This window comes from Coenobita brevimanus, chromosome 8, assembly GCF_032717465.1.
Source record: "Coenobita brevimanus isolate Jiangsu-jjx chromosome 8, ASM3271746v2, whole genome shotgun sequence".
Taxonomy (NCBI): Eukaryota; Metazoa; Arthropoda; class Malacostraca; order Decapoda; family Coenobitidae; genus Coenobita; species Coenobita brevimanus.
In genome coordinates this window covers 46,429,048-46,453,815 of record NC_136961.1, presented here as the reverse complement: position 1 = coordinate 46,453,815, position 24,768 = coordinate 46,429,048, and the positions used below count along the sequence as shown (strand labels likewise).

The following is a 24,768-nucleotide window of genomic DNA, read 5'->3' as shown; positions in this document are numbered from 1 at the left end:
ATACATAGATAGGTAGGTACGTGGGCAGATACCTAGGTAGTTAGGAAGGTGGGCAAATAGGTGAGTGGGTAAATGAGTAGAAAGATGAAGTGGAATGATCTCGATATAAAAAGACACCCTCGTAGTGACAGTCGTCGGGGCGTACCTAAGCTTTTAGAAATGGAGTGGCCAATCCTAATTAAGGAGAGGTCCAAGAAGAGTTCTTTAAGGAGGTCCAGGAATAGTTCCCCCAAATTTGGAACGGCACTTGGAGTGGCCAAGTATATTTAAGGGGCGGTCAGTGCCACCCCAGCCACCTGGCTACCCCAGTGAGAGAGGATAAAGATTGATATTTACCTGAGCGATGCATTCCATCGTAGAGCTGACGCAACACTAGCACTGATGTCTGCAGTTAGGTTTCCAGGTGATGTAAAGGCAGGGAAGGTTAGGAAGGACTTCAACCAGAGGTAAGCCAAGCTTAGCTTAGATCAGGAGGACGATTTACCTGAGGGAGGCATTTGATGGTAGAGGTGATGCGACATTGGCACTGATGTCTACAGTTGGGTCCCCAGGTGAAGTCAGGGCAGGGCAGGTTACAAGTGGGTCCGAACGTGCCCGGGTCACACTCACAGAACCCGAAGAGTCTATTGCACCGGTTGTTGGGGCAGATCCTGGGGCACTGACGACGACACTTACGACCGTACAGGCCTAAAGGGGGGGGAGTTAGAGGTCTGTTAATTTATCAACATACATATATATGAAACTGGCAGAGGATTGTATGAAGTGTATGAAACTGACAGTGTATTAAGTGTATGATCCAGGCAGACTCACCGGCGGGACACCCATCTTCGCAGTACACTCCAGACACCCCAGGAGGACAGGTACAGGCACCCGTCACCAGGTCACAAGTGCCCCCATTCTGACACTGGCACACCTGGAGGCAGAGGTGGGATGACAAGGTTTACTGAGAAGAAACTGTGATAAAAAGTCCATTCTAAAATCAACACTGTACCTCCACGGTAGTCGGTTTGTTTTGATCCGGGTTAACTGTGATTGAGAGTCCATCCCAAAATCAACCACACTCTATTTGTTTTTATCTGACGGAATTGGGCCACTCTCACAACTTAAATGCTAAAATGTGGTAGCATGATATTCTTTGAGTGTTTGAAATGAGGTAAATACTAAAATCCTTGGACACTAGTTAACCAAGCCTACACTCTGACTATACTTGCTTCTTAACCGAGCTGAAATGGGTTAAAGATCTTTGTCAGATTAGAGTAAATGCACTTGTACTTTGTAGCTGTGAAGTATTATTGGCTTAAATGATGAAATATAAAAGACATCATCAGAGTTTTTTCTTTTTCTTTTTTATTTATTGTATTTGTTCAATTATTCAATTCTTGGGTTACTCTGGCTGGGGAGGCGTAACCACTGAGGAAAATGACAGATATGAATAGTGTAGCGCACCTGTTTGCATCCTGGTCCATAGAAGCCTGTAGCGCATGGATACTGGCAGGTGAGCCCCTCTGTACCAGGTGGGCACACACACCCCTTCTCATTACACTCGCCAGGACAGTCCCCACACCACACACTGCACAGAGGGCCCGAGTACCCAGGGGGGCATCCTTCCTCTGCGGGGACATCACAGGGGACGGGGAGGGACGAGACTGTGTTAATATCTTTACTCTGAGTACAGTTAGTTACATAAATTAGTAACACTTTATTCCATTGCATCCAGAGTCTATTCCGAAAAAAAAAAAAAAAATTAGAATTATCTATAGTCTCTTCCAAATAAAAATTACTCCGCATTCGATCTCAACTCACACCCTTTCACCCCTGCCCACATCCCCTCCCTCCAGCTCCATCAATCGTAACTATAGTCTGTCACAAACTAGAATTATATATACAGGTGACGGAATTTGAGTGAGGGAGTATGGGCAGGTGTGGAAGGGAGTGGATAATGGCCGAGTATACTTCTACCTTGGAATATGCTATATATCAAACACCTACATTACTTTCTTCCCTGACGTATCATATCAGCGAGTCATCTTATGGGTGGGGTAACATACTAAATCTCTCTCGGCTAGGAAAAGGTGGTATGAGGCTAACATTTGTCCCCTGATCCCATGTCGTTTTAATTTTACTGCTGCTGATGCCAGAAGACTTGATTTAGCCTAGAACTCTAATAGTGAGGAGGGTTAATGAAGACTTTATCTAACCTCTCTAGTACTAAGAGTCTCAACAAAGCTGATTAAAATCGTCTACAGCTAACAGAAACAAAGCAGATATGATGTCCTCGTGCTAAAGGAGTTAACCTTGTCATGGCCATGGAAAAACTTAGATATTAAACGATTTTAATCAAGAAAAAGAAATCCCAGCTATGGAAAGTTTAATCCCTTAAGCTTCGGAAGGACTGCCGGTGGCGAATTAATTAGTCTGGCGATAGCCAGATTAAGGTGAATTAGTCGTCAGCTCAGGTTTAAGAGTTAAAAGAGGATTCGGTTGATCTTATCTCTGTTTGGGACAGACAAAAGGATTAACATTACGCTGGGAAGGGACTTCCTTCAGCTGAGTAATACCGTCTGGCAGTGACCAAATGAAGTAGGCTACCTTTAATGGAACAGAGTTCTGTGAGGACAGTAATTATTGATTTGCTTTGTTAGATCACAGATGTGTGTGTGTGTGTGTGTGTGTGTGTGTGTGTGTGTGTGTGTGTGTGTGTGTGTGTGTGTGTGTGTGTGTGTGTGTTCAGTTGAGGTCATTGAACAAGTATGGGCTTTCATTATTTCTCATTAATTATATGCTTTTAGTCATGAAAACTTTTCATGATAGGTTGGTTGGTTTTAGATTCAAGTTAATGTCTGATTAATTAAAAAGTAGTTTATCTGTGTGTGCTGCTATCTTCATGTTTGTGCTTTTTCTGTTGGTAGAACATTTTACGAGCACTCCATTCACAGTTCGTAAAATCACGAAGTATGTTAGCAAATGAGCATCTAAGCTTTCTCTATGACTGCCAGATAAGCACACAAACAACAGAAAGATAACAGTACAGCACAAAAGCAGTAGAGGAGTTGTGTTTTACAGTTCGTCCACCTTAACTTGGCTGAAATTTTTGTCCTTTTGTACCCTACTGTATTGCCCGTGGTTTAGTGGCAGAATAAGACAGTACTATGGCTCTACGTCCTTTCTATAACATTTCTTCGTGACTAGTATAGTACAGTAATGTTATTCTCTTGTTACAGCTCAGCGTTCAGGATGGAAAGACGGCAATCTTAAGCCAAGTTAAAGTGGACAGACTATACGGTACCAGGTAGATGAATTTCTCATCATTAGATTTATATAGATTAAGCGTAGTAGGATGGCCAAGGTGTGGTAGAAACTGACTGTAGATTGTGGAGTAGTTTGTCCAGCGTTCTGCCACAATCATCTCATTCTCCTCTCTTCCCTCTTCTTCTTCCTTCTCTTCCCCTCTCGGCGTCGTTCCCTCCATTCCTCCTTGGCCAGTCGGGACCTCTTCTGGCGACGTCCTTCCCTGAGAGGTCGTGTCCTGAGGTCCTCCTTCCGTTTCCTTCTCCATTTTCGTTCCCTCCTCCACGTCCAGTCCCAAACTTCCATCTTCTGTTATCTTCGTCTCCTCCTCAACTCTCCAGCTTCCTCCTCCTCTTCCTCCTTGTCTCCTCTTCTCCTCCTCCACTCTTCTCACCTCCTCCTCCACTTCCCATCTCCTCCTTTCTCCCGGTGAAACGTCTTCCTTTGGTTTCCTCCAGTGTGTTTCATCTAATGTTGATATGGTCGTTATGTTTACTCTCTGCCGTGTTCCGTCCTTCCCTCTTCTGTCTCCTCCTCCATGTCCTCCTTCTTGCTCCCCATCTGTGTCTCCTCTTCCTCTTCCTTCTCCTCTTTCTCTTCCAGTCCCTTCTCTTCCCTTCGTTCCTCCATCCCTTGCATCATCTCTTCCACTTCCCTTCCCTCCACCATACCCAAATGTCACGTTCTCCTGCACCTCCCACCTCCACCTTTCATCCACTCTGTCCGGCCTCCACCTCGCGCCTTGCTCCCTCTCTCTCCCTCCATCTTCTCTCTGCCTCCACCCTCTCTCATCCACCTCGTTGGTCTGCCACGTATGAGTTGTGTTCCTCTCTTCCACTGTTGTTTTTCGATCCACTGGTTTTGCTCTTCCACTTACTCCTCCTGTTCCTCCTCCTTCTCCTCTTCCTCCTCCATCTTCTCTTCCTCCTCCTCCTCCAATTCTGTTTGCTGTTCTCCTCTCCTCCCATCTCCTTTCATCTACCTCTGTCCTCCATTGATTTCCCCTTCCTCCTTCATCTCCTCTTCCTTCTCCACCTCCTCTTCCTCCCTGATCTACCCTATGCACCGTCCCCCTTCCCTCCCACCTCCTCTCATCTCCCACCGTCGTCCTGTCTCCCTTTCTCCCCTCGTTATCTCCCTTACTCCCGTCTCCCACATCCACTACCGGCCTCTCCTCCTCCCACCACCTTCTGCTGTGATCTATAATTATCATGGCACCTCCCTTCATCCTCGTGTGCTTCCTCCCTTCTCTCTCTCTCCTTATTCCGTCGAAGCTGTCGTTTCCCCAGTGTCGTCGATCCCCCGTCGTTTTCGTCTCTTCCTCACCCCTCCTTCCTCCGACTCTCCCTCTTCCTCTTCCGTGCCTTTCTCTTCCTCCTCTTTCTCTCCCCCCTCTTCCCCTTTCAACGTCCCCCTTTTCACCTCCACCCCTTCCTCTTCCTCCCCTTTCTCCTTCCCCTCTTCCTCTTCCTCCTCTTCCTCTTCCACCATCAAGGTTGTCTTCTACCAAGTCGCCCGGCTCACGACCTGTCGTGGTGTGTCCTTCCCTCCGGCCAGACACTGCAACAGACACGCCGGGAGGAAAGACGTCACTAGTTGGCCTGGGATTTTAGGGTTGTTAAATTTTTAGTATTTTTAGGATGAACTCTTATATTTTTGCTTTATTTTAAGGTATCAGTAATTTAACTTAAATTTCTATTCGTCGGGACTGGTTTAGGTGTCACTTTTGGGGAACAGACTGGGGGTGTTTTCAAATCGTCTTGCTGAGGGGTGGAGGGGAGGGGAGAAGAGAAGAAGGGAAGACAGGAGAGAGAGGGACGGAGAGAGGAAGACTGATTGTTAGCGGGAAAGAGAATCGGAGGAAGGACGGGAGACCGACAGGAGAGAGAGAAAAAGTAGGAAGTGGCGTAGCCAGGTATCCGAATATTGGGGGCAGGGTGGAACCAAGCCCAGCTTTGGCGGGGCTAACAATGTAAATTCTCCATAATGATGATAAATGGAAGCTTAGTAAGTTCCAATAAAATGTAAGGCACACTGCTGCACAGTGTGCACACATTAAATGCCAAATTTCAGATAATGGGACCAATGGGGGCCTTGGCCCCCCAAGGCCCCATAGCTACGCCACTGAAAGGAGGGGACTGCAAAAACAGACTTGAAAGAGTTCAAAATAGGATACCGCAAAAACCGAGGGAGACAAAGGACTAGGAAAGGACACCAAAACCGTCAGGAGAGAAAACTAAAACAAGACACTGCAAAACAACATGCGCAGATGTGACTAAGGACTCGACGTAGGTGCTGGGACTCACCGACACATCTGGTACGGTCCACCAGCACGTGACCGGGTCTACAGGTGCACAGGAAGGAGCCCTGGGTGTTGGTACAGATGTGGTCGCACCCGCTTTTCCTCTCTCGGCACTCGTCCACGTCTGAGGGGGCGAGTTAGGTTGGGGTAGGCTGGGTTAGGTGAGGTTAGAGCTGGTTTTGTCTGTACTTATTTTAACCAAATTGATCTGAACTAATTTGATTTGATATAACCTAGACCTATTTGATTAGAACTAATTTGATTTTACTTGGTATGGCATGATTTGAACTGATTTTGATTTAGCTTTTTTCCCATATGCCTACACATGCTCTCTCTCTCTCTCTCTCTCTCTCTCTCTCTCTCTCTCTCAAAATCGATCAACCAATCAATGAATCAGTTAATAAGCCTATCTCTCTACCTACCTATACCTATCTACCTCTGTCTCACCTGTACAAGAGAATCCATCATCGGTCAGGGCGTACCCAGGGTGACATGAACAGGTGTATCCCGCCACACTGTTCGTACACACCTGCTGACACCTGTGGCCCCCCGTGGCACACTCATCAACATCCTGCAAAATGGAGAGAGGATGATCATTGGAGAGGGAGAGGGCGCGGAGAATGTGGGGGGGAGGGGAGGAGGGAGGATAGGCACGATAGAGGGAGCCAGAGGAAGGAGGTTTCTTCACGAGCCTAAATTGCATGGCGTAACCTCACCTTGCACGTCTTCCTGTCAGGCTGGAGTGTGTAGCCGGGGTAGCAGGTGCAGTAGTGTCCTGTGGTGGGGGACTCGCGACACACGTGCTCACACCCGCCGTTGTCCTTCTGGCAACCCTTGGGCGGCGGCGGCATCTCCTCTGTAGGGCAAATAGAATCACACTGTCGGCTTTATCGTTAAAACTCAGCAAAGTGGAAGGCAAATTGCTTCATCGGTCTTCCCTATACTACTGTCTGCAAAAATAGGTTTGGATGCACTCTCACAATGGCTGCTCTGGTAAGACACCATTTTATTATAATGGGGAGAAGGTTTTTGACAAAGACACTGGAATGATTATACATCACTGCTTCGGTTAGTGAGATGGTTGATTGAAAATTATATTTCCTGATTTCGATGATGCAGTTAAGAACTTGCGACATCAAAGTCTTGTATACTAATATCAGTTTCTTCTCGTAAGTAATTGTTCTTGTTATGGAGCCAGGTTCATTTAAATGTGAATCAGGTGGACCGCACTCTGCAGTCTGGGGAAGAAGGTGAGACCGAGAGGGAGGTTTGTATAACTGGTGTCCACCTACAGTATATTGGTACCACAATGTGAAAACGTCTATTGCGAACACTTTTGAAAGTAATACAAGAGAGGGATTTTTAAAAATCATTTGGAAGATGAATGCTACTGGACTCACTGAAACAGTTTCGATTGTCTGGCGAGAGTCGGTATCCCGGTGGACAGAGACACTGGAAGGAGCCGAATGTGTTGCGGCACTGGTGGCTGCACGGATTGTGGCGCTGGCATTCGTCCACGTCCGTACACGACACCTGGACGCATGTAGAAAGTGTCCCAAGAAATGTGTGAGATACTTCAGGACATTATTCTTACACTAATTTTGAGTAATAAGTGCTACATCAACATAGGTTCATTTTTCAACCGTTACTGAGCCACAGTTACTGTAGTTTGGTTATGAGGTGCTTGGTAACTGCATGAATGAAGACAAACGTATACACAGTCAAGCTTATACACGATTTCAACTAAGAAGAATTAGATAACAGATCACCTGGTCATGACTAAGGGTGGTGCCTGGTGGACACAGGCACACGGCGCGTCCATCCTGCACCCGGCACTCCCCGTGGCACCCCCGTACGGCACAGGGATCGTCTGGCACACATGTTCGTCGGTCAGCAGCCAGTCGGAACCTGTGACAGACATGGACATAAAGAAACGGTAAAATTGGGCAAATATACAGAAAAATGTCCCTTAAATTACTGCGCCTTTACTTAGAGAGAGAGATATACTGTATAGTCTTGCCTTACATAGAATATGGACGCGCATGCAGCATCTACTTGACAGGCAGCTAAAATGGATCCTGCCAGTGAGTCATCTGATGATTTAAAAACTGTTGAAATTTTGTAAAACTTGTGCTTGGAATAACGATCTCATGGCAGCCACAGCTGTAGCCTACCCACTACTGTACTTTTCACTGGCGTTCGTTGTTGGTTCTTACGACGCTCACCGAAAGTTGACGGCAGGCACCTTATGGCACACTGGCTTCACCGAATGTGCTTTGGGAAAGGCTAAAAGCTTCTACGTGGCCAAGTGTCAGGGGGCTGATTTAACCCCATTACACCAACAGAAGGAGCCGCGAACTCTTAGTTACACGTTAGTGGTAAGTACAAATTTTGATTTTTACTTAATTGTGGAAAGATTCCAGCGTCCGGAGTTCGATCCCAACAAAGTGCATATGGATGATTTTTTTTTTTTTTTTTTTTTCACTACTGGTTCCTCACATCAGTGTATTGTGTTACGCATTTCCTCCGCATCTACAAAGACTGACAGTTAAAGGTAAAGACATCTAGACTCAACTGTACATTTCCTCCAGCGTGCCTCCCCTCTTCTCCTGTCTTAATAATGGAGGAACAGGAACAGGAGCAATGTGAGGAGAAGGGGGGTGAGGAGGTGTGGAGGAGGAAAGTGGGGCGAGGGAGGGAGGGAGGGTTTGAGGCTGGGGAGGGGGGACAGGGAGAGAGGGGATGGAGGGTTTGAGGATGGGATGGGGGGACAGGGAGAGAGGGGAAGGAGAAATGACGGCAGGCAGGGAGGGACAGGAAGGAGGGGAAAAGAGGGAAGGTAAGGATGAGGTGAGGCGAAAGAGGGAGGGAGTGGAGTGGATTTCAGTGTCTTCCTCGGCACTCAATCATGGTGGGAGGGGAGAAGATTGAGAACATCGGCGCGTAGGTCAGCCGTGTGGGAGGGGCGGCGATGGCAGGGCTGTGTTACTGACAAAGAAAACACCTGGCATTTCCCCCACGCTATACTCTCTTCACTTTAACCGGCCCCGCCAGGGGAGAGGGAGAAAGAAAACTTCCCCAGCTCCATTTTGTCTCTAACTTTTCACTCCTTATTGTCCCCCTCATCTCTTTCGTCCTTGCTTTTCTTGCTATATCCATACTTCTTTCGGTTTTCATTTTCCCTCTCCTCCTGTCGGGTTGGACATTCGATTTCATGGTATGGGTAGTTTAAGGACTTCCCAGTGACGTCGACCCTTCCTCCCTTTCTGGAAATGTCAAGCCCGCCGACTCTCAACGCCTACCCTGCCAACGCCGACTCTCTCAACGTTGACTCTGCCAACAACGACTCTATCAACGCCGTCACTATCGATGCCGACTCTGCCACCGCCGTATCCTTCACCACCTTATACCACCCAAGGTCTAGTATTCCTTCCTTCCTTCACTTCACCTGGACGTAAAATTGCCATATCTTCATCCTGCATGCTGAGTTGTGACCAAAGATTAACACTAGAATATGGTACTAGTCACGAAGATGTGCTATGAAAGGATGCAACCTCAGTACTGTTTTCTTGTGGCACCGAATAACTAAAATAAGTTGAAAAGGGACGAAAATTTCCGCCAAGTTAAAACTTGAACCATACAGGCAGCCAACGGTGACTAGAAGCGGAAATGACTGGAGGATTCTGGTGAGCTTAGACAGTAGATTTATTATTACTATTATTATTATTATTATTATTATTATTATTATTATCATTATTAGAGTTTTAGTAGGCTTTCTTCCTTTCCTTCGATACCAAACTATCCTTCTTGCTCATTTTTGTTTCCTTCAGACGATTTTATTCAGATTAGGGGAAACGCTATCGTAGTTAAGGTATTAAAACTCGACATAAACATACGCTTACCTGTGATTTCCTTCATTTCATGTGTGGTCTTGGAGATTATCTTATGCTACCTGCCAGCCTGACTCCTCGCTTGTATACCCCAAACTGTCTAAAAAATACGCATACATACCCACTTATCCACACACACACGAGAGAGAGAGAGAGAGAGAGAGAGAGAGAGACATACTCACCCAGTCCTGCATGAACATATAACGGTGTTGCGGTGTTCGCGGCATAGGTGGTGACAGCCCCCGTTTCGAATCCCACACAGGCCTCGTTTGGCGGGGGACGGGCCGCGAGTGGGGCGTGGCAGACCTGAGGTGGTGAAGAGGAGGGGGAAGTAGAAATTAGTGGGGGAGTGGCAGGCCTGGGGGGGAATGAAGATAGAGGAGGGGGGGAAATAGAAGTTGGTGAAGGAGAATATTGACTTATTTCTTTCGTTTTCTTTTTTATTTTTATTTGAGGCGTGGATGATTTGTTGATTCTGGTTTTATTGTTCCCTTTATTTTTTTGTCATATATTGCTATTTTTTTTATTCAGTCTTCTTTATTAATTAAGTTACCCGTTTCCTTTGACCATCTTCATCATCATCGTCACCATCGTCATTTTCATCATCATTACAGGCGCCATCATCATCACCAACATCATTATCGTAACCATTATCATTATCATCATCATCATCATCTTCATTACTATCTTTTCTTTCACTTAAACTGTTATACTTTTTTCTGTCTATCCACCCATACACCCATCATAATATCTATCTGTCTATCTATTCATCCAAGAAGCTGTCTATTTGTTTATCTATCCAGCTATCTATTTCCCTACATTCATCATATTCCTTCCCTCTCCTTCTTGATCCCAGTACCTCTCTCCCCTCCCTCCCTCCATCTCTCCCCTCTCCTTCCTTATATCTTTCCCCTCTCCCTCCCTCTATCTCCCCCTTCTCCTTTCTTATACCTCTCTCCTCCCCCTCCGTCTCCTCTCCATCCCTGTGCCTCTTTCCTCTCCCTGCTTATACCCCTCCCTTCTCCCTATCGCCCTCCTCATCTCCCCTTCACCCTACCACTCTCTCTTATAACTCTCTCCTCTTCCCTCTCCTCTCCATCCGTATGCCTCTTTCCTCTCCCCTCTCCCTCTTTATCTCCCTCCTCATCCCCCCTTCATTCTACCACTCACAGGTGCGGGCGTCAGGCAGTAAGCGTTGCCCCGGCGGACACCTGCACTGATATGAGCCAGGTGTGTTGATGCAGGTGTGCGAACAGCCCCCGTTGTGGTCATCACACTCGTTCACCTCTGTAATGTATGGGGGGGGGAGTAAAATTGATCATATAGAAGGGTAGGTCATCATTATTATCATCATCATCATCATCATCATCATCATCAACATTATCATCATCATCGTCATTATCATCATCATCATCACCATCATCATCGTCAACATTATCATCATCATCATCATCATCAGGTGGAAAAGTTGGATGGAATTAGGGTGACAAGTTGGGTTGGGTTGGGTTAGACTGGGTTGGGTTAGGTTAGGTTAGTTTGAACTGGGCTGGGTTGCACTAAGTATTATCCCATTAGACAAAGAAAGCTAAAATACTGAAATTCTACCATCCTTAACGCAAGCTGCAGAACCATACAAAAAAAGATAATTCTCCCTGGTTGCTGAAAAGGTATTGGTGTGACTAAAAACTCTCTCTCTCCTAATACCCACCTGGCTTCCTCACCTGCTTCATTATGCACGCGTTAACTTGAAGGTGTCACCGAGCGTGGCGGTAGAGGGGAGGAACCTGTACTTTAAACGAGGGTTCGAGAAGGTTTTTACTTTCGTTTAAGAGAATGACTTTTTTTTAAACATCCTTAGACGAGAACCATTAACGCGTATACTTTAAGACTGAGGAATATTATTATTATTATTTTTTTTTTTCATGTTTTTTGATCAGCATCCTTGGAAACGAACAATGAATTACTCCATATACTTCACGGAACTTATTTCAATCGACCTGATAACACATGTCTAGTATTACGTGTACCTGAACTAAGACAATTAATCATATGAATCGGTAGAGAGGCGGCCTGCAGTCCTGACGGACCCAGGTTCGAATCCCGGCTGGGGCAGGGAACAGTTTAAGGATTTGAATTTCATAAAAGCAGACTTTCCTGATCTACCAGATAACCCGCCGACATGTCATAAAAGTACCCCCGCTAATACCAATACACCAGTCCTATATGAGACAGCCCTAGCATGTATTCAATATGGACGGTGGGTGTTAGCACCGAAGTGGTGACATGTAGAGAGGTGTATGGTATGTAGGAGGACTACTGGGCCTTGAGAGCAGGCTGTGAATCCTATGCCCAGAGCCGGACAAATAAAAAAAAAAAAAAAAAAAAAATTTGGATGACGCAATATTGTCCATGGTAATATTATATAGAAAGCAGAGAGAGAGCGACGAGAAGTTAAAAGTCAATCATTACAAGTCTGGCACAACATATCGCAGTTACTAAGTTATCAGGTGACTCATAGGACACTTGGACATATCAGTTTTCTGTAAATATTGACTGTTTGTTTTAACCTAATATCCTTAACTCCTTTTACCTCAGCTGATGGCCAAGTGTAGTCAGATTGGAGGGTCGATCTGACTAGTAACCGGAGAATTCTTCCAATCGCATATCAATGGCTTATCAGTTTCATGCAACCTGACTTAATATTCAAATTCGGGGAGTGACCTAATTCCGCCAGGTAAAAACAACCCGACCATAGATAACCACTAGCGAAAAGTAGTCTCAAATTACCCACTCCCAGTCTGACACAACATATTCCATTTACTAAGTCATTTACCGACTAATGGGCCACTTGCACTTATCAGGTCTGTATAAATATTGAATATCTCTCTCTAATCACACGCCACCTAGAGCAGATTTGGCGATAACATTTTTTTATATATATGATTAGTGAGCTTACCCATTAATCGGCTGTCATATATCACCTACCACACTAATGGAGCAAAAAAGATAATGGAAATAAAATGGTGAAATATTATGCGAACTCTCTCTCTCTCTCTCTCTCTCTCTCTCTCTCTCTCTCTCTTTCTCTCTCAAAGTTTACCTATACATGATCGCTGGTCGGGTCCAAGCCTATATCCAGTGGCACAGCAGCACATGAAGGATCCCAGGGTGTTGCGGCACTCCTGTTGGCACCCACCGTTGTCTGTCTGGCACTCGTCGCGGTCTGCAAGGAGGAAGAGAAGGATTAAATTGATACCTATAGACTCCAAGAAGAATTAAATTGATACCTATAGACTCCAAAAAGGATTAGATTTATACCTATAGATTCCAAGAGGTTATAAAGACAGATAATATTTTTTTTTTCCTTTTTTTTTCCAGAGTCCTCGGTTATAGGAGTGGATGAGCAGGCTGTTACTGTGAACCCGAGGTTATTTGAAACGTGAACCGAGTGGACTGCAGGCTGAATTTACCCTTATTCCATATTCTTTTCGGGGGATACATTGGGAGTTGAGGGACGTTTGTATAACCGGGTAATGGAGCCGCCTGCTTATATCGGTGCTACCACGTGAAGGCGTTCCCTCTAGCCCCGCGGGAAGTAGAAAGATTAGATTCCTGCACTATGTTAGGAGAAGTATTAGAATTATACCTTTCAACTGCACGAAGAATATTTTGATTAAGTCCCCATCTTCGACTAGAACACCACCCACAGTAGTCAGTTTCCATGCAGGTCCCTAACTGAGTGACTAGGGTTAAGGGGTTGGGGGAAGAATAAGAAGGATTAGATATATGCCTGTCAGCTACACGAGGCTCATTCAGGCAGACAGTTTGTGCTGAGACCCAGAAACTTCGCTGCAAGAGAAGGGATCGAACCTAAGACCACAATAGTCCCCCAAACACCGGTCTATCAACACAGCCAGAGAGAGAGAGAGAGAGAGAGAGAGAGAGAGAGAGAGAGAGAGAGGGAGAGGCAGTGGTTTGAAAGGATCAAGGGAGGGAGATAAGAAGAATGAAAGGAAAGAGATGAAGCAGGAGAGAGAGAGAGAGAGAGAGAGGGGGGGGGGAATAGGATAGAGGCGGTGTAGGGCTGCGGCATAATGAAGACAGCCTGGCATGTGTCGAAGGAACGCAACACAGGAGAAACGATAACACGGAGGCGACAGCAGGAACTTTAACGAAGAAGGAAAAGACAGGCAGGGAAAGATGAAAACGAGGAGGAAGGGACGAAGAGGACCGGGAAAATGAAGAAGGAGGAGGAGGACGAGTACAGAGGAAAGGGAGATGAAGGAGGTAGGAGAAATGTGAAGTGGAGGGAGTCTGATAAAGGAAAAACAATGAAGGGAAGAAGGAGCAAGCAGAGAAATTATTAAAAAAAATGATGATGATGATGATGATGACGATGATGATGATGAGGAGGAGGAGGAGACAGAGACGAAAATGACCAGGGAAGAGGTTAAGACACGGAAAGGAAAAAGAAAAAAGCAGGGAAGGGAAAAGGCGGAGGAGGAGGATACAGAGAAAGGAAGAAGACAAGAGAAATAAAAGAGAACAAGAGAAATAAAAGAGAAGGCAAGGAGAGAGAAAAAGGAAGAGGATGTCTGAGGGAGAAAACACAGAGAAGAAAAGAAGGAGAAAGATGGGGGGGACAGAGAAAGAGGAGAAGGTAGACACAAGAAAAAGATGATGACGATAAAGATGATGTTGACGGTGATGATGGTGATGATGATGATGATGATGATGATGTAGAGGTAGAGAAGACTATGAAAGAAAAACAAAATAGGGAAAGAGAAAAAGAAGACAACCCACTCTCCCCAATGGCGTATTTTCTATTTCAGTCTTGCTATCACTGGACGATTTTATTCACCTTCGGCTTTTTCGAACTGGAGGGGTTGGATACAGCTTTCATTATCCCCTTCAGTACGAGAGGTGTTTCCAAATTTGTAGAAAATCGTGTAAAGATAGGAAGAATAAACATCGGTGTCATTTATTGATCTATTCTCTAAACTTCCAGACGATTTTATCTTTGTGGACACCTCTCGTACTGAAGAAGTAAAGGGAAGAATATATTAAACCTCTCCAGTTCAAAAAGTCCATCCAAAGCTAAATAAATAAATAAATAAATAAATAAAAGCTGACAAAATATGAAAAAAAGCACTTCTCTAGTTCAAAAAGTAAAAGAATAAGTAAATATGTAAATAAGTAAATATATAAATAAATAAATAAACTGTGAAGATATGAAAAGAATGGCACCGCTCTAATTCAAAAAGTCCATCCTGATTAAATAAATAAATATATACTGTATACTGTCTGCAAACATGAAAAAAATAGCATCATCAAACAGAAGTCAAAATGCAGCCAGGCTGGAGGCAGCACGCTCAGCAGAACAACACCCATAAATAACTCCAAAATGCCTCACTCGCAATTTCAGGGGATTCTGCTTTTTGTTTTTTTTTTTCTTTTTAGCTATACATTGCAAAATTCAAGACCGAAATTCAGTCAACATAAACCCCTTGGTTTAACTCCAGACGAATTTTTCAGCTACTATGTGAGAAAACAGGGTGATCAAGGGTTAAAGGGGGCTTTTAAACCCCGTCACTAAAAATAATGTCTCCCGAGGTAACAAAATGATCATGGCAAGAATAAAATGAAAAAATAATTGAAATGAGGGGATGTTGTTTCCTTAAATCTTTGTGTTCACTAATCACCGTGTTCATGTTTTACCCTTTCTAACGGAGGACGTATTGTTCGTTATATATATATATATATATATATATATATATATATATATATATATATATATATATATATATATATATATATATTCTGCCGCCAGATGATTTTCTTCAGCTTCGGAGAGACTCCGAACTGGTGAAATTAAAATTATCATACCATAGCCTTCATTTACCCCTTCATTAAGGACCCCATGCACGGTCAGTCATGAGTACACAATCATGGTGATTATACCGTACACATTACACCATCTGCTACTTGCCCTAGTTATGGTTAGTTAGTTAAGATTCGTCCATCTACAGCATGGACACGGGCTGAATAAAGCCCGATAGGGTGGAATGCGATCTTAGGAGGTCACTCCATCTTCATTACTGTGTTGCAGCAAGAGATCAGTAATAGAATATGAAGCTATTCATGAAGAAGTGCTGCAGAAAAGGTTGTCTTATTCTGCCAATGAGCTACGTGAAATAAGCTGCCAAAGGACAATATTCTGCTCCAGCTTAAGGTAAAACAACTGCAGTAACGAGTGGGTACAATCTTCAGACATCTCGTGACGCACTTCAAGATGGGTGCTGAGGCCACATCTATGGCAATAATTCATGCGCCAGAAGACCACAGAGCCCAAAAGAAGGAAGAGAAACATGGATGAATGATCGACTTTTAAAAAAATGTTAAAATTCACAAACGTGACCCTTTTATAGTGACATGATTGCACAGTCATCCCCATATACCTTCAAACAACTAGAAGCGTTATGATTGGAAAACATCAAGTTCTGTTGGATAACCCTTCAATACTTTTCGCAAGCCATCAATCACACCCATACCTGACGGTTAAGCCTGTGCAATCACCATGTTCGTGCAGTCACGACTGACTGTATATATGGCCCTTTACATAAGCCTATTTTACGAATTGCCTACTGTATAATTATAAAAGGCTACGGTTTCTTTATTCGGCTCAATGTAGTTTACTAAGATTTTGCTCAATAAATAAATGTAGTTTATCATAACTTACTTGTGACTGTGTTATATATGAATATTCAGTGGTACTATGTATGCCTAGAAACAAGTAAAAGTTGGTAAGAAATTTGTTGCGAATTATTTTGGCAGATAAAAGTGGATGAATAGATTCAATAGTATTGCCATTCTAGACATTTTATTGCTAGATCTAGCGCTTTTGGATATCTGGCGGGGAAATTTTCCTTCTATGTCGTCAGGTAGAAATCTGGCGGGTTTATCAAACTGGCTGGCGAATTCCTGGGGATTTTTCTCATGGGAAGACTTAATTTGTTTGTAGTCCGTTTGTTGAGTTTACAAAATTACGTATGAAATATGATAAAGAATATTATTAATCAGTCAACTATACTGATTACCCAAAAGAAAGGTACGATTGGTTTCTTCTCAACAAGATGCTCTCACATGAATTGATCAGGAGATCGATGTGTAGTGGGATAATTAGGAATATTCTGTACCCTGACTTTATAGATGGTATTACAAAAGCTTTGGAAGCAGCCACAACAGTCTTCTGTTAGACGATTCAGCAGTCATCAGTGATACAAAATATATCTGACTCTATCTATCTATAGCCAGACGCCATAATACCGAAAGGGGTGGCCATTTGTCTGAGTTGGATATTTAACGAGGAGGAGCACTAACCCTCCACGTGTTGACACGTAGGGGCACGCATGGGTTGGTTATATGGTTACCACCCAGCGTTGTAAATGGTTTCTTGACTTACAGGAAACCATTAGGCTTGTCACTCAGTGTAAAGCCACCTTAGGAAAAATGGGAGAAATAGGAAGACACACACACACACACACACACACACACACACACACACACACACACACACACAAAATGGTAAAGGCGAAGGAAGAAGTAGGCGATCGCCACCAACAACCACTAACATCGGAATTGCTCTGATTTATTTTGATTGAAAAAGAAAATTGTATAAACTTTTCTGAGCCTGGCAATTTTAAAAGTGTGTAATGATGATGAAATTGTGGGTGCACTGAAGAATACTGTTAATTCAGTTGGACTAGATCTGCAGAAGTTGAGAGGAATTGGAACTGACAATACTGCTGTAATGATTCGTGATAATAAAAGTGTGTACGATAAGTTGAAGGTTGAAGATCATTTTGATAAAGTGTGTACGATGTCATTTACTGCAATTCGCAGTCTCTGCAGCTGCTGCAGATTCATTGCCTGAAGCTTGACAATTTATAAGTGAAACACAACTGGTTCTCAAGGTCATCCTCAAAGCAGGCTGCTTACAAGAGGTTTATACAGTACAATTAACGAAAGTCACGGTCTAGTGAAAATGGTTCAAGCTTGTCAAACGAGGTGGCTGTCTATACCAACAGCTGTTGAAAGAATTGACAGACAGTGGCTGGATCTGAATATCTACTTTGTTCGCCGCAGTGAAATGTGCATCACAGCTGAGTTATTTTACTCTGTATATAATGATGACATTAGCAATGCATAAATAAAGTTATTGCTACCAGTATAAATGATATTTAGAAGGTAAATAAATCTTTTGAGTCTAATGAGGCCGGTCCAATGAAGTTGGTTGGAAACCTTACACTGCTAAGCACTCTGTAAACTGAAAATTGTTCTGCCAACAGCAAATCTTGATCCCCTGGAGGGTAACAGAGAGGATATAGACCCCAAAACGTACTTAGGATATCAGTTCAAGAAGGAACTAGAAGTGGTGAAGGAGGATGGCTATCCTGTTGATTTCGAGAGGCTAGAAAGGAACCGGTGCATTGAATTAGTTGCCACATTGAAAAAAAGAAAAAAAAAATCACCACAGGTTGCCAGACAGAAAGATCCTTCAGAGTATGTTCTCACTGTCTGTACACAACGCAATATATTGTATTAAAGAGCCCTTAATTCCCCTGATGGACCTACTGAAATTGCCCCATGATGATACAGTGTCATCGACAACCAGTAAGAAAATCTCACGTTAGTCAGATGGGCTGACTGTCTTGTTTTGGAGTAAAGTGGGGAACTACAAAGACTCCTCTGATTCCAGTCCATTCAGTGAATTGGCAGAGTTTGTCGAATCAGTTCTTTTTAAACCTCACTCAAATGTGAAAGTGGAGCGTATATTCCGTCAGCTGAGTATGGTGAAAAGTAAACTGCAAAACCGAATGGAAAAATGCCGAAGGCAATAATGGCAATCCGTGCAGGATTAAGAAGATTAAGAAGAAAATTATTGTTTCGGTTACTAAATCCCATCTAGTGTTGAAAGCATAAGAAGTTTACAGTGGATGCAGCCTACGGTCACAAGAACCTATTACATCACACGAGGTACCATAGTTGAAGTGGAGTATACATCGGCTTTACTATTTTTTCAAGAGCTATGTACCAGGTGATATTACTGTATTTCCCTACTACATATTGGTTAAGAGGTGATTGTTATCATGCCTTTGTTTTGAGTATAATACTGCATTTGGTACATACCGTCCTGTTTGAAATCTAGTAGGCATATTTGGACGCTTGGTCTAGCGGATGTTGAGGTTGAATCTAGCGGAATAAAAATTTCTTGAAGGATTGGCAACACTGACGTTCAAACAACAACAGTGGACCTACTCAGTGATGGACACGCACATTATTTGTTGTTTTTGGCATTTGTAGGTTCAATACAAGTGTGAAAGTATACGACGGGAAAACTTATAGAGTCTGGCTGCTGTTCCTGTTGTTGAGACTGTGAAGGAGGTGCGTCAGTAGCGCACAACTAAGCCGGGATTCGTCTTCCGGATGAGGTAAGGATGAATCAACTGTCACCTCAGTAACTCAAACTAATCAAACGCATGCCTGGTAATTAGGTGAAAATCTAGGGGAACCCATGGTACCATATTCGTCATATATTTCGGAAGCATTTTTGTGTAAGTGAATTGCACAATAATGAAACGCAGTCGTTGTCATAGCCCTTTTCAACATTTGTGATTAGAAACTCAGATTTTCAACTGCCGTACGAGGAAATGTATAGAATCCATTGAATAGTACAGTCACCTATACATTACCCGCTATCATTGACTATGGGAGGAAATCTAGAAGAGCTCCCGTTCACAGATTTGAGATGTAAACAAAGCCTGTACTTTTATTGATATTATTGATTTATTTATTGCTTTTACCAGTTTTAGCTTCAGATTCGAAAATATCTCACAGAAAGATGAAATTTACTCGAGAGTATTTCTTGCAGATTAATAAAAATGTAACCTAAGAACCAGAGCCAACCTAACCTAACCTACTTGTTTTCATTAGCATACATTAGTAGGTCATAAACAACCCTACTCATGTAATCCATAATAAAATTTCCCTGTTGAGCGTTACCAGGAAGTCAGTTTGGAATACCCTGTAATTGGATATAATGTTATAATGTGATTTTTTTTTTCTTTTGACCATGTTGAAAAGTTTTATATATATATATATATATATACACACACACACACACACACACACAGAAGTAGCTGATCATCCTGTTTTTTAATCAAATTTAATTTTGTGTATAGTAACTAACAAAGTTTGTGCATTTAGAGCTTTGTTGCCTCTTGCTTAATATTTTGATGTTTTTACAAATTCAGTCACGCATTTGATTAAAACAGCATTTTGCCAAGTCCAGTGAACCAAAGTTGAAAAGGAACACAAAATGATAATTTTTAGTATATATATATATATATATATATATATATATATATATATATATATATATATATATATATATTTTGGACTGATCTAGAAATTTATAAATTTATAAAGGCGTACAGAAATGTGTTTGAGCATGAAGAGAATTCGTCATTAAGCGATGAGAGTACCGTATGGTTTATATAGCGGATAGTGGGACCGGCCCACTGAGCTGTATAATATGGAGAGGGTATCTCCGCAGCGAGCATGTAACTTTGGCCGCCATATTGAAACGCCGGCACTCGTCGCCTCCACCATGGAAATGCAACTGGGTCACTGTTCATAGCTTGCTGTTTCTGTTTCGCTGTTGCTTGCATAAGCTAAGCAGTGGGCCATGGCACTATGTTTTCCGAATTCATCCGCTGATTTCAAAAGGCACGGGCGCCTGGTGTAGTGCATAAACACCAGCGCCGCCCTGGTCCCCTGGCGGCGGTTACACAAACTACGGGATGCTACCCATGAAAAATTAAGAAAGCCTCTCCATACTATAGAGCTCAGTGGACCGGCCTTACCGCTCTGCATAATTTTGGCGTCACAATTTTATACATGCCGAAACCAGCAGTTTTGTCAGATCCGATACTCTGTTTTGAGGGATGTGAAACTACTTTTTAGATACCCCTTTTTTCAGGCGCTTTTCTCGACTTTTGTCTGTGTACGGTGCGGTACTTTTCACTTCATATTTACACGAGCTTGAGGCGGTAGGTCGTAACTGGGAGATTAGCACTCCTCAAACTTTATACACCATTTCATTAGGCTAGATGTTGGTGCTAATGGGGTTAGATTACTGTAGGTTAGGTTAGATTAGGGTAAATTAGGGTAGGTTAGGTAGGTTTAGATAAATTAGGTTTGAATAAAATGGGGTTGGGTAGGTTAGGATAAATTAGGTTAGGTTAGCGTAAATTACAGTAGGTTACATAAGTGTAGTTAAAGTAGGTTATGGAAATTTTGGTTAGGTAATATTTTAGGTTAGGTAAGGGTAGGCTGGATGAATTAGGTTAGATTAAGTTAGGATAATTGGGTTAGGCTTGGATAAATCAGCACTAATGAGGCTGTCAGTGCCGAAATGGCGTTCCAAGATGGCGTCTGTCTGTCTTCGGCGTCGCTGTGATTGTAAACAAAGACCGCTTTTTAAACGCGACTCACTACACCCTACGTCCAAGATAATAACAAATATATAACTTGAAAACGCACCCAATAGAAAAAAAAATCACATGAAGGATTTTGGTACGGTAAGAAAAAAGCAGAAGAAATTTGTAAAACAAGGTGGTTCCATGTCACCTTGAAGAGAGAAAAGAGGAAACAAAAATTAAAGAAAAAGGAAAAAAAGAAAAATAGAGGGAAAACAGAATTTTGGCTCAGGCGACAGGGGTACAGTAAATCCATCACACAGGTTCCCCCTTAACCTTTTGATTCTTACATCCTCTCTTCGTATTTTATTCCGGCTGTGTCAGGGGGACTGAGAGAGAGAGAGAGAGAGAGAGAGAGAGAGAGGGCAAATCCACGCATCAGATTACGGCAGGTTTGTTAATGCTGATGATCCTCCTTGTCCCTTCCCCCCCTCCTCCCCTTACCTCCCCTCTCTTCTGCCCTACTTTCCCTCTCATCCTCCCTTCCTTCTTGCTTTACTCTCCTTATCCTTTAGCATGTAGAAGTATGTCTCGTAGTCATAGTCTACTCTGTAACAAGCAGCCTGGAAAGGGCCAGGTCTGTTGCTGTTTGCTTTCCTTTGAACTCCTCTGTACTCTTTTCCTCTCCTTTCCCTCATTCTTCGTATCCCTTCCTCTCCTCTCCTCACCTATCCCTTAATTTTCCCCTCCCATCATTTCCTGTCATTTCTCCTTCTCTTCCCATCTATTTTCACCTTCCTTCTCCTCTCCCCTCCCCTCCTTTCCTCTTTTCTTCCCCTCATTCCTGTCCTTTTCTCCCCTCTCCTCCCCTCCCTTTTGTTATCTTCATTCCTTCCATTGTGTCCTCTCTTCTCTCCTCAAGCCCCCCTTCCCTCATTTCCCCCCCACCTTCACTTTCCTTCTTCACATCCCTCCCTTTGGCTCTTTCTTCTCATTCCTTCCCTCCCCTGTAAAAATCAGCACCTGAGTGGAGTTTAAGAATGGATGGGGTCGGTTTAGCACACCTGTCCTCTGCGAAACTTCTCTCCACTCTACTCTCCTCCCTCCCACTCCCTTTCCCAGTGTTTACCCTTCCTTTCCCCCTCTCTTCTCACTTACTTTTCCTAGTTCATCTGCACTCCTAATCTCTTACCTTCTCACTCCCTGTTCTGTTTTCCTTCACTCCTCCATCCTGCTTTCTTCCTTTCCCTTCAATGTTACTCATTCCTTTCCCTTCCCTTCTCCCATACTTCTCCTCCCTCCTTCCTTCCCTACTGCTTCCTACTCCTCTCCTCCCTCTTGCTCCCTTCTCATCTCCCTCCCCTTTCTTCTCATTTCCCCACCTTCCTCCCTTTTCCTCTCCTTCCTCCCTTTTCCTCTCCTTCCTCCCTTTTCTCCTTCCTTCTGCCCTCTCCCTCTTTCTCTCCCTTTCTTTTCCTTCCCTTTTTCATTACTTCTGTTCCCCTTTTTTCCCCTCCCCCATCTTCCCTTCCTTCCTCCCTTCTCCTGCTGTCTTCCTTTGTCTTGGTGTTTCTCATTTGTATCTCTTCTTCCCTCCCCCCTTCCTTCTCTCTTTTCTCCTGCTTTCTTTCGCTCTCTTGGTATTTCTCCTTTGTACTTCCCCTTCCCCTCCTCCTTATTGCTCTTCCTACCTCCGCCCCTCCCCTCCCCTCCCCTCCTCGCGCCTAGCCTACCTCTTCCCCCCCCTTCTCGCCATCAAGCAATCTCCTTAAGGTACACAGATCCTTTTCCCCACTTCCCCTCGACCTCTTCCTCCTCCTCCTCCTCCTCCTTCCTCTGCAGTATCCCTCCCCACAGCTACTCTCCCTCCCTCCCCCATCACTCTCCCTTATTTCCACATTCACCGTGAACCCTTAATCGTGTCACAACCTTAATGTACAATCGACAACAGAAATTAGCTTCAAGTTTCCCTGCATGATAGGAGCTGTATTCGAAAAAGAAATATTATACCGTATACATCAGTTCTTTTATCTCACCGTGTTAATAAATGTAAGGCTTTTATCTATTTATCTACGGTACATTTAGATGGATAGATAGACTTTAATAATCTAGACGTCTTGGTGGTATGGTGGTGGAGTTCTTGGGTTGGAAAGGGTTGTGACTGATGAGCTACGTTTCGAGACCCTGTGGTGGCCAGAGGTTTTGTCTCACGTAAAATGCTACCGAGGGCGTAGGTCTGTTTCCCGCCCTCTGTTTAGCGAGTTTGTCTGTAGCTGTTTTGGTCTGCGCTAATTTCGTGTTGGGTCCCAGTGCCTTGTTGGGGATAATATTTTTGGTTTTATCTGTTAGCTTTCTTTTCTTCTTCTTCATATTATTATTATTATTATTATTATTATTATTTCATCATCGTTATTATTATTATTATTATTATTATTATTTCATCATCGTTATTATTATTATTATTATTATTATTATTATTTTGTACCTATTATGTCCACCTCTAACAACTACCCATAGCATAAGTATTTGTAAAACTTCGGTATATCAGTGCAATAAGTATTCAAAGCATCTCTCTCTCTCTCTCTCTCTCTCTCTCTCTCTCTTTAACAAACATTTCGTATTTGCTAAGCACCCACTAGGAATAGGCCCATATATTGCGTAGCACCTTTTCCTTAGCCATTTATTTTGCACCTTAACATTGTCCAGTATGGTGTTTATATAGCTTCATTGTCAAAGTATCAGTGACGTCAAGGTATTAGTGACGTCAAAGTAATCAGTGACGTACAAGATAGTAGGCTGACTGTATTAAGGTGGAGAATAAGTCGCTAAGGAAGAGGTGTTACGGAATCTTAAAAGCGACCCGTAAAACAAAGGAAGGTAATGTTGGTGAGGGTGAGGGAGGGTAAGGGATTGTGAGGTTGAGGGTGAGGGTGAGGATAAGGGATGAGTGAGGATGAGGGTGAGGATAAGGGATGAGTGAGGGTGAGGGTGAGGATAAGGGATGAGTGAGGGTGAGGGTGAGGATAAGGGATGAGTGAGGGTGAGGGTGAGGGTAAGGGGTGAGTGAGGGTGAGGGTGAGGATAAGGGATGAGTGAGGATGAGGGTGAGGATAAGGGATGAGTGAGGGTGAGGGTGAGGATAAGGGATGAGTGAGGGTGAGGGTGAGGATAAGGGATGAGTGAGGGTGAGGGTGAGGATAAGGGATGAGTGAGGGCGAGGGTAGTGACGCCTGGTTAAGTCCATATTAGCACATCTCAACAACCACCTCTCACCCCTCACCCCCCCACCCCCATTCCCCCTCACCCCCGTTTCTCGTCATACACCTTCTCTCCTTGTAGCTTTCATTCTCTCTCTCTCTCTCTCTCTCTCTCTCTCTCTCTCTCTCTCTCCATCCCCCTGTCTTTCATTTCCCACTTTTCCTTCTTTCAGTCCTCCTCTCTCTCTCTCCTTCTTCCCTGTCTCCTCCCCTCGGCATCTGACTCCCCTCCCTCCCCTCCCCTCGTGCAGCTGCAGCAGAAGCATCATAGTTGTAGTAGTGGTGGTGGTAATAGTAGTAGTAGTAGTAGTAGTAGCTGCAACCCCAGGCTCATTTGAACGTGAACTCATTGGGCTGTGGGCTGCAGTTGGCTTCCTCCTGCAGGTCAGCATCCTTCTTCTGGGGACAGGGAAGGAGATTGAGGGACGATTGTATAGCTGGGCAGCTCCAAAGCCCGGGTATGTCGATGCCAACACGTGAAGGCGTCCCTCTCCATCATCCCCTTGTGTAGAGTGGAGAAAGGGGGTGGGGTGGGGCCATTGGGTTGGTTG

At 43.8% G+C, this 24,768-nt stretch overlaps 1 protein-coding gene across 1 annotated transcript in view; it reads right to left on the bottom strand.

Annotated features, from left to right (window-relative positions):
• Positions 1-24,768, bottom strand: part of LOC145408494 (uncharacterized) — a 53,553-nt gene that overhangs the window by 13,936 nt on the left and 14,849 nt on the right. Inside the window, exons 2-12 of the mRNA XM_080279229.1 lie at positions 12,581-12,703; positions 10,651-10,767; positions 9,663-9,786; positions 7,360-7,498; positions 6,991-7,123; positions 6,307-6,446; positions 6,038-6,161; positions 5,595-5,714; positions 1,447-1,610; positions 811-913; positions 485-687 (exon numbers count right to left, since the gene is read on the bottom strand). Coding sequence (XP_080135355.1) covers positions 485-687; positions 811-913; positions 1,447-1,610; positions 5,595-5,714; positions 6,038-6,161; positions 6,307-6,446; positions 6,991-7,123; positions 7,360-7,498; positions 9,663-9,786; positions 10,651-10,767; positions 12,581-12,703 — 1,490 coding nt within the window. The remainder of the gene's footprint in view (positions 1-484; positions 688-810; positions 914-1,446; positions 1,611-5,594; positions 5,715-6,037; positions 6,162-6,306; positions 6,447-6,990; positions 7,124-7,359; positions 7,499-9,662; positions 9,787-10,650; positions 10,768-12,580; positions 12,704-24,768) is intronic.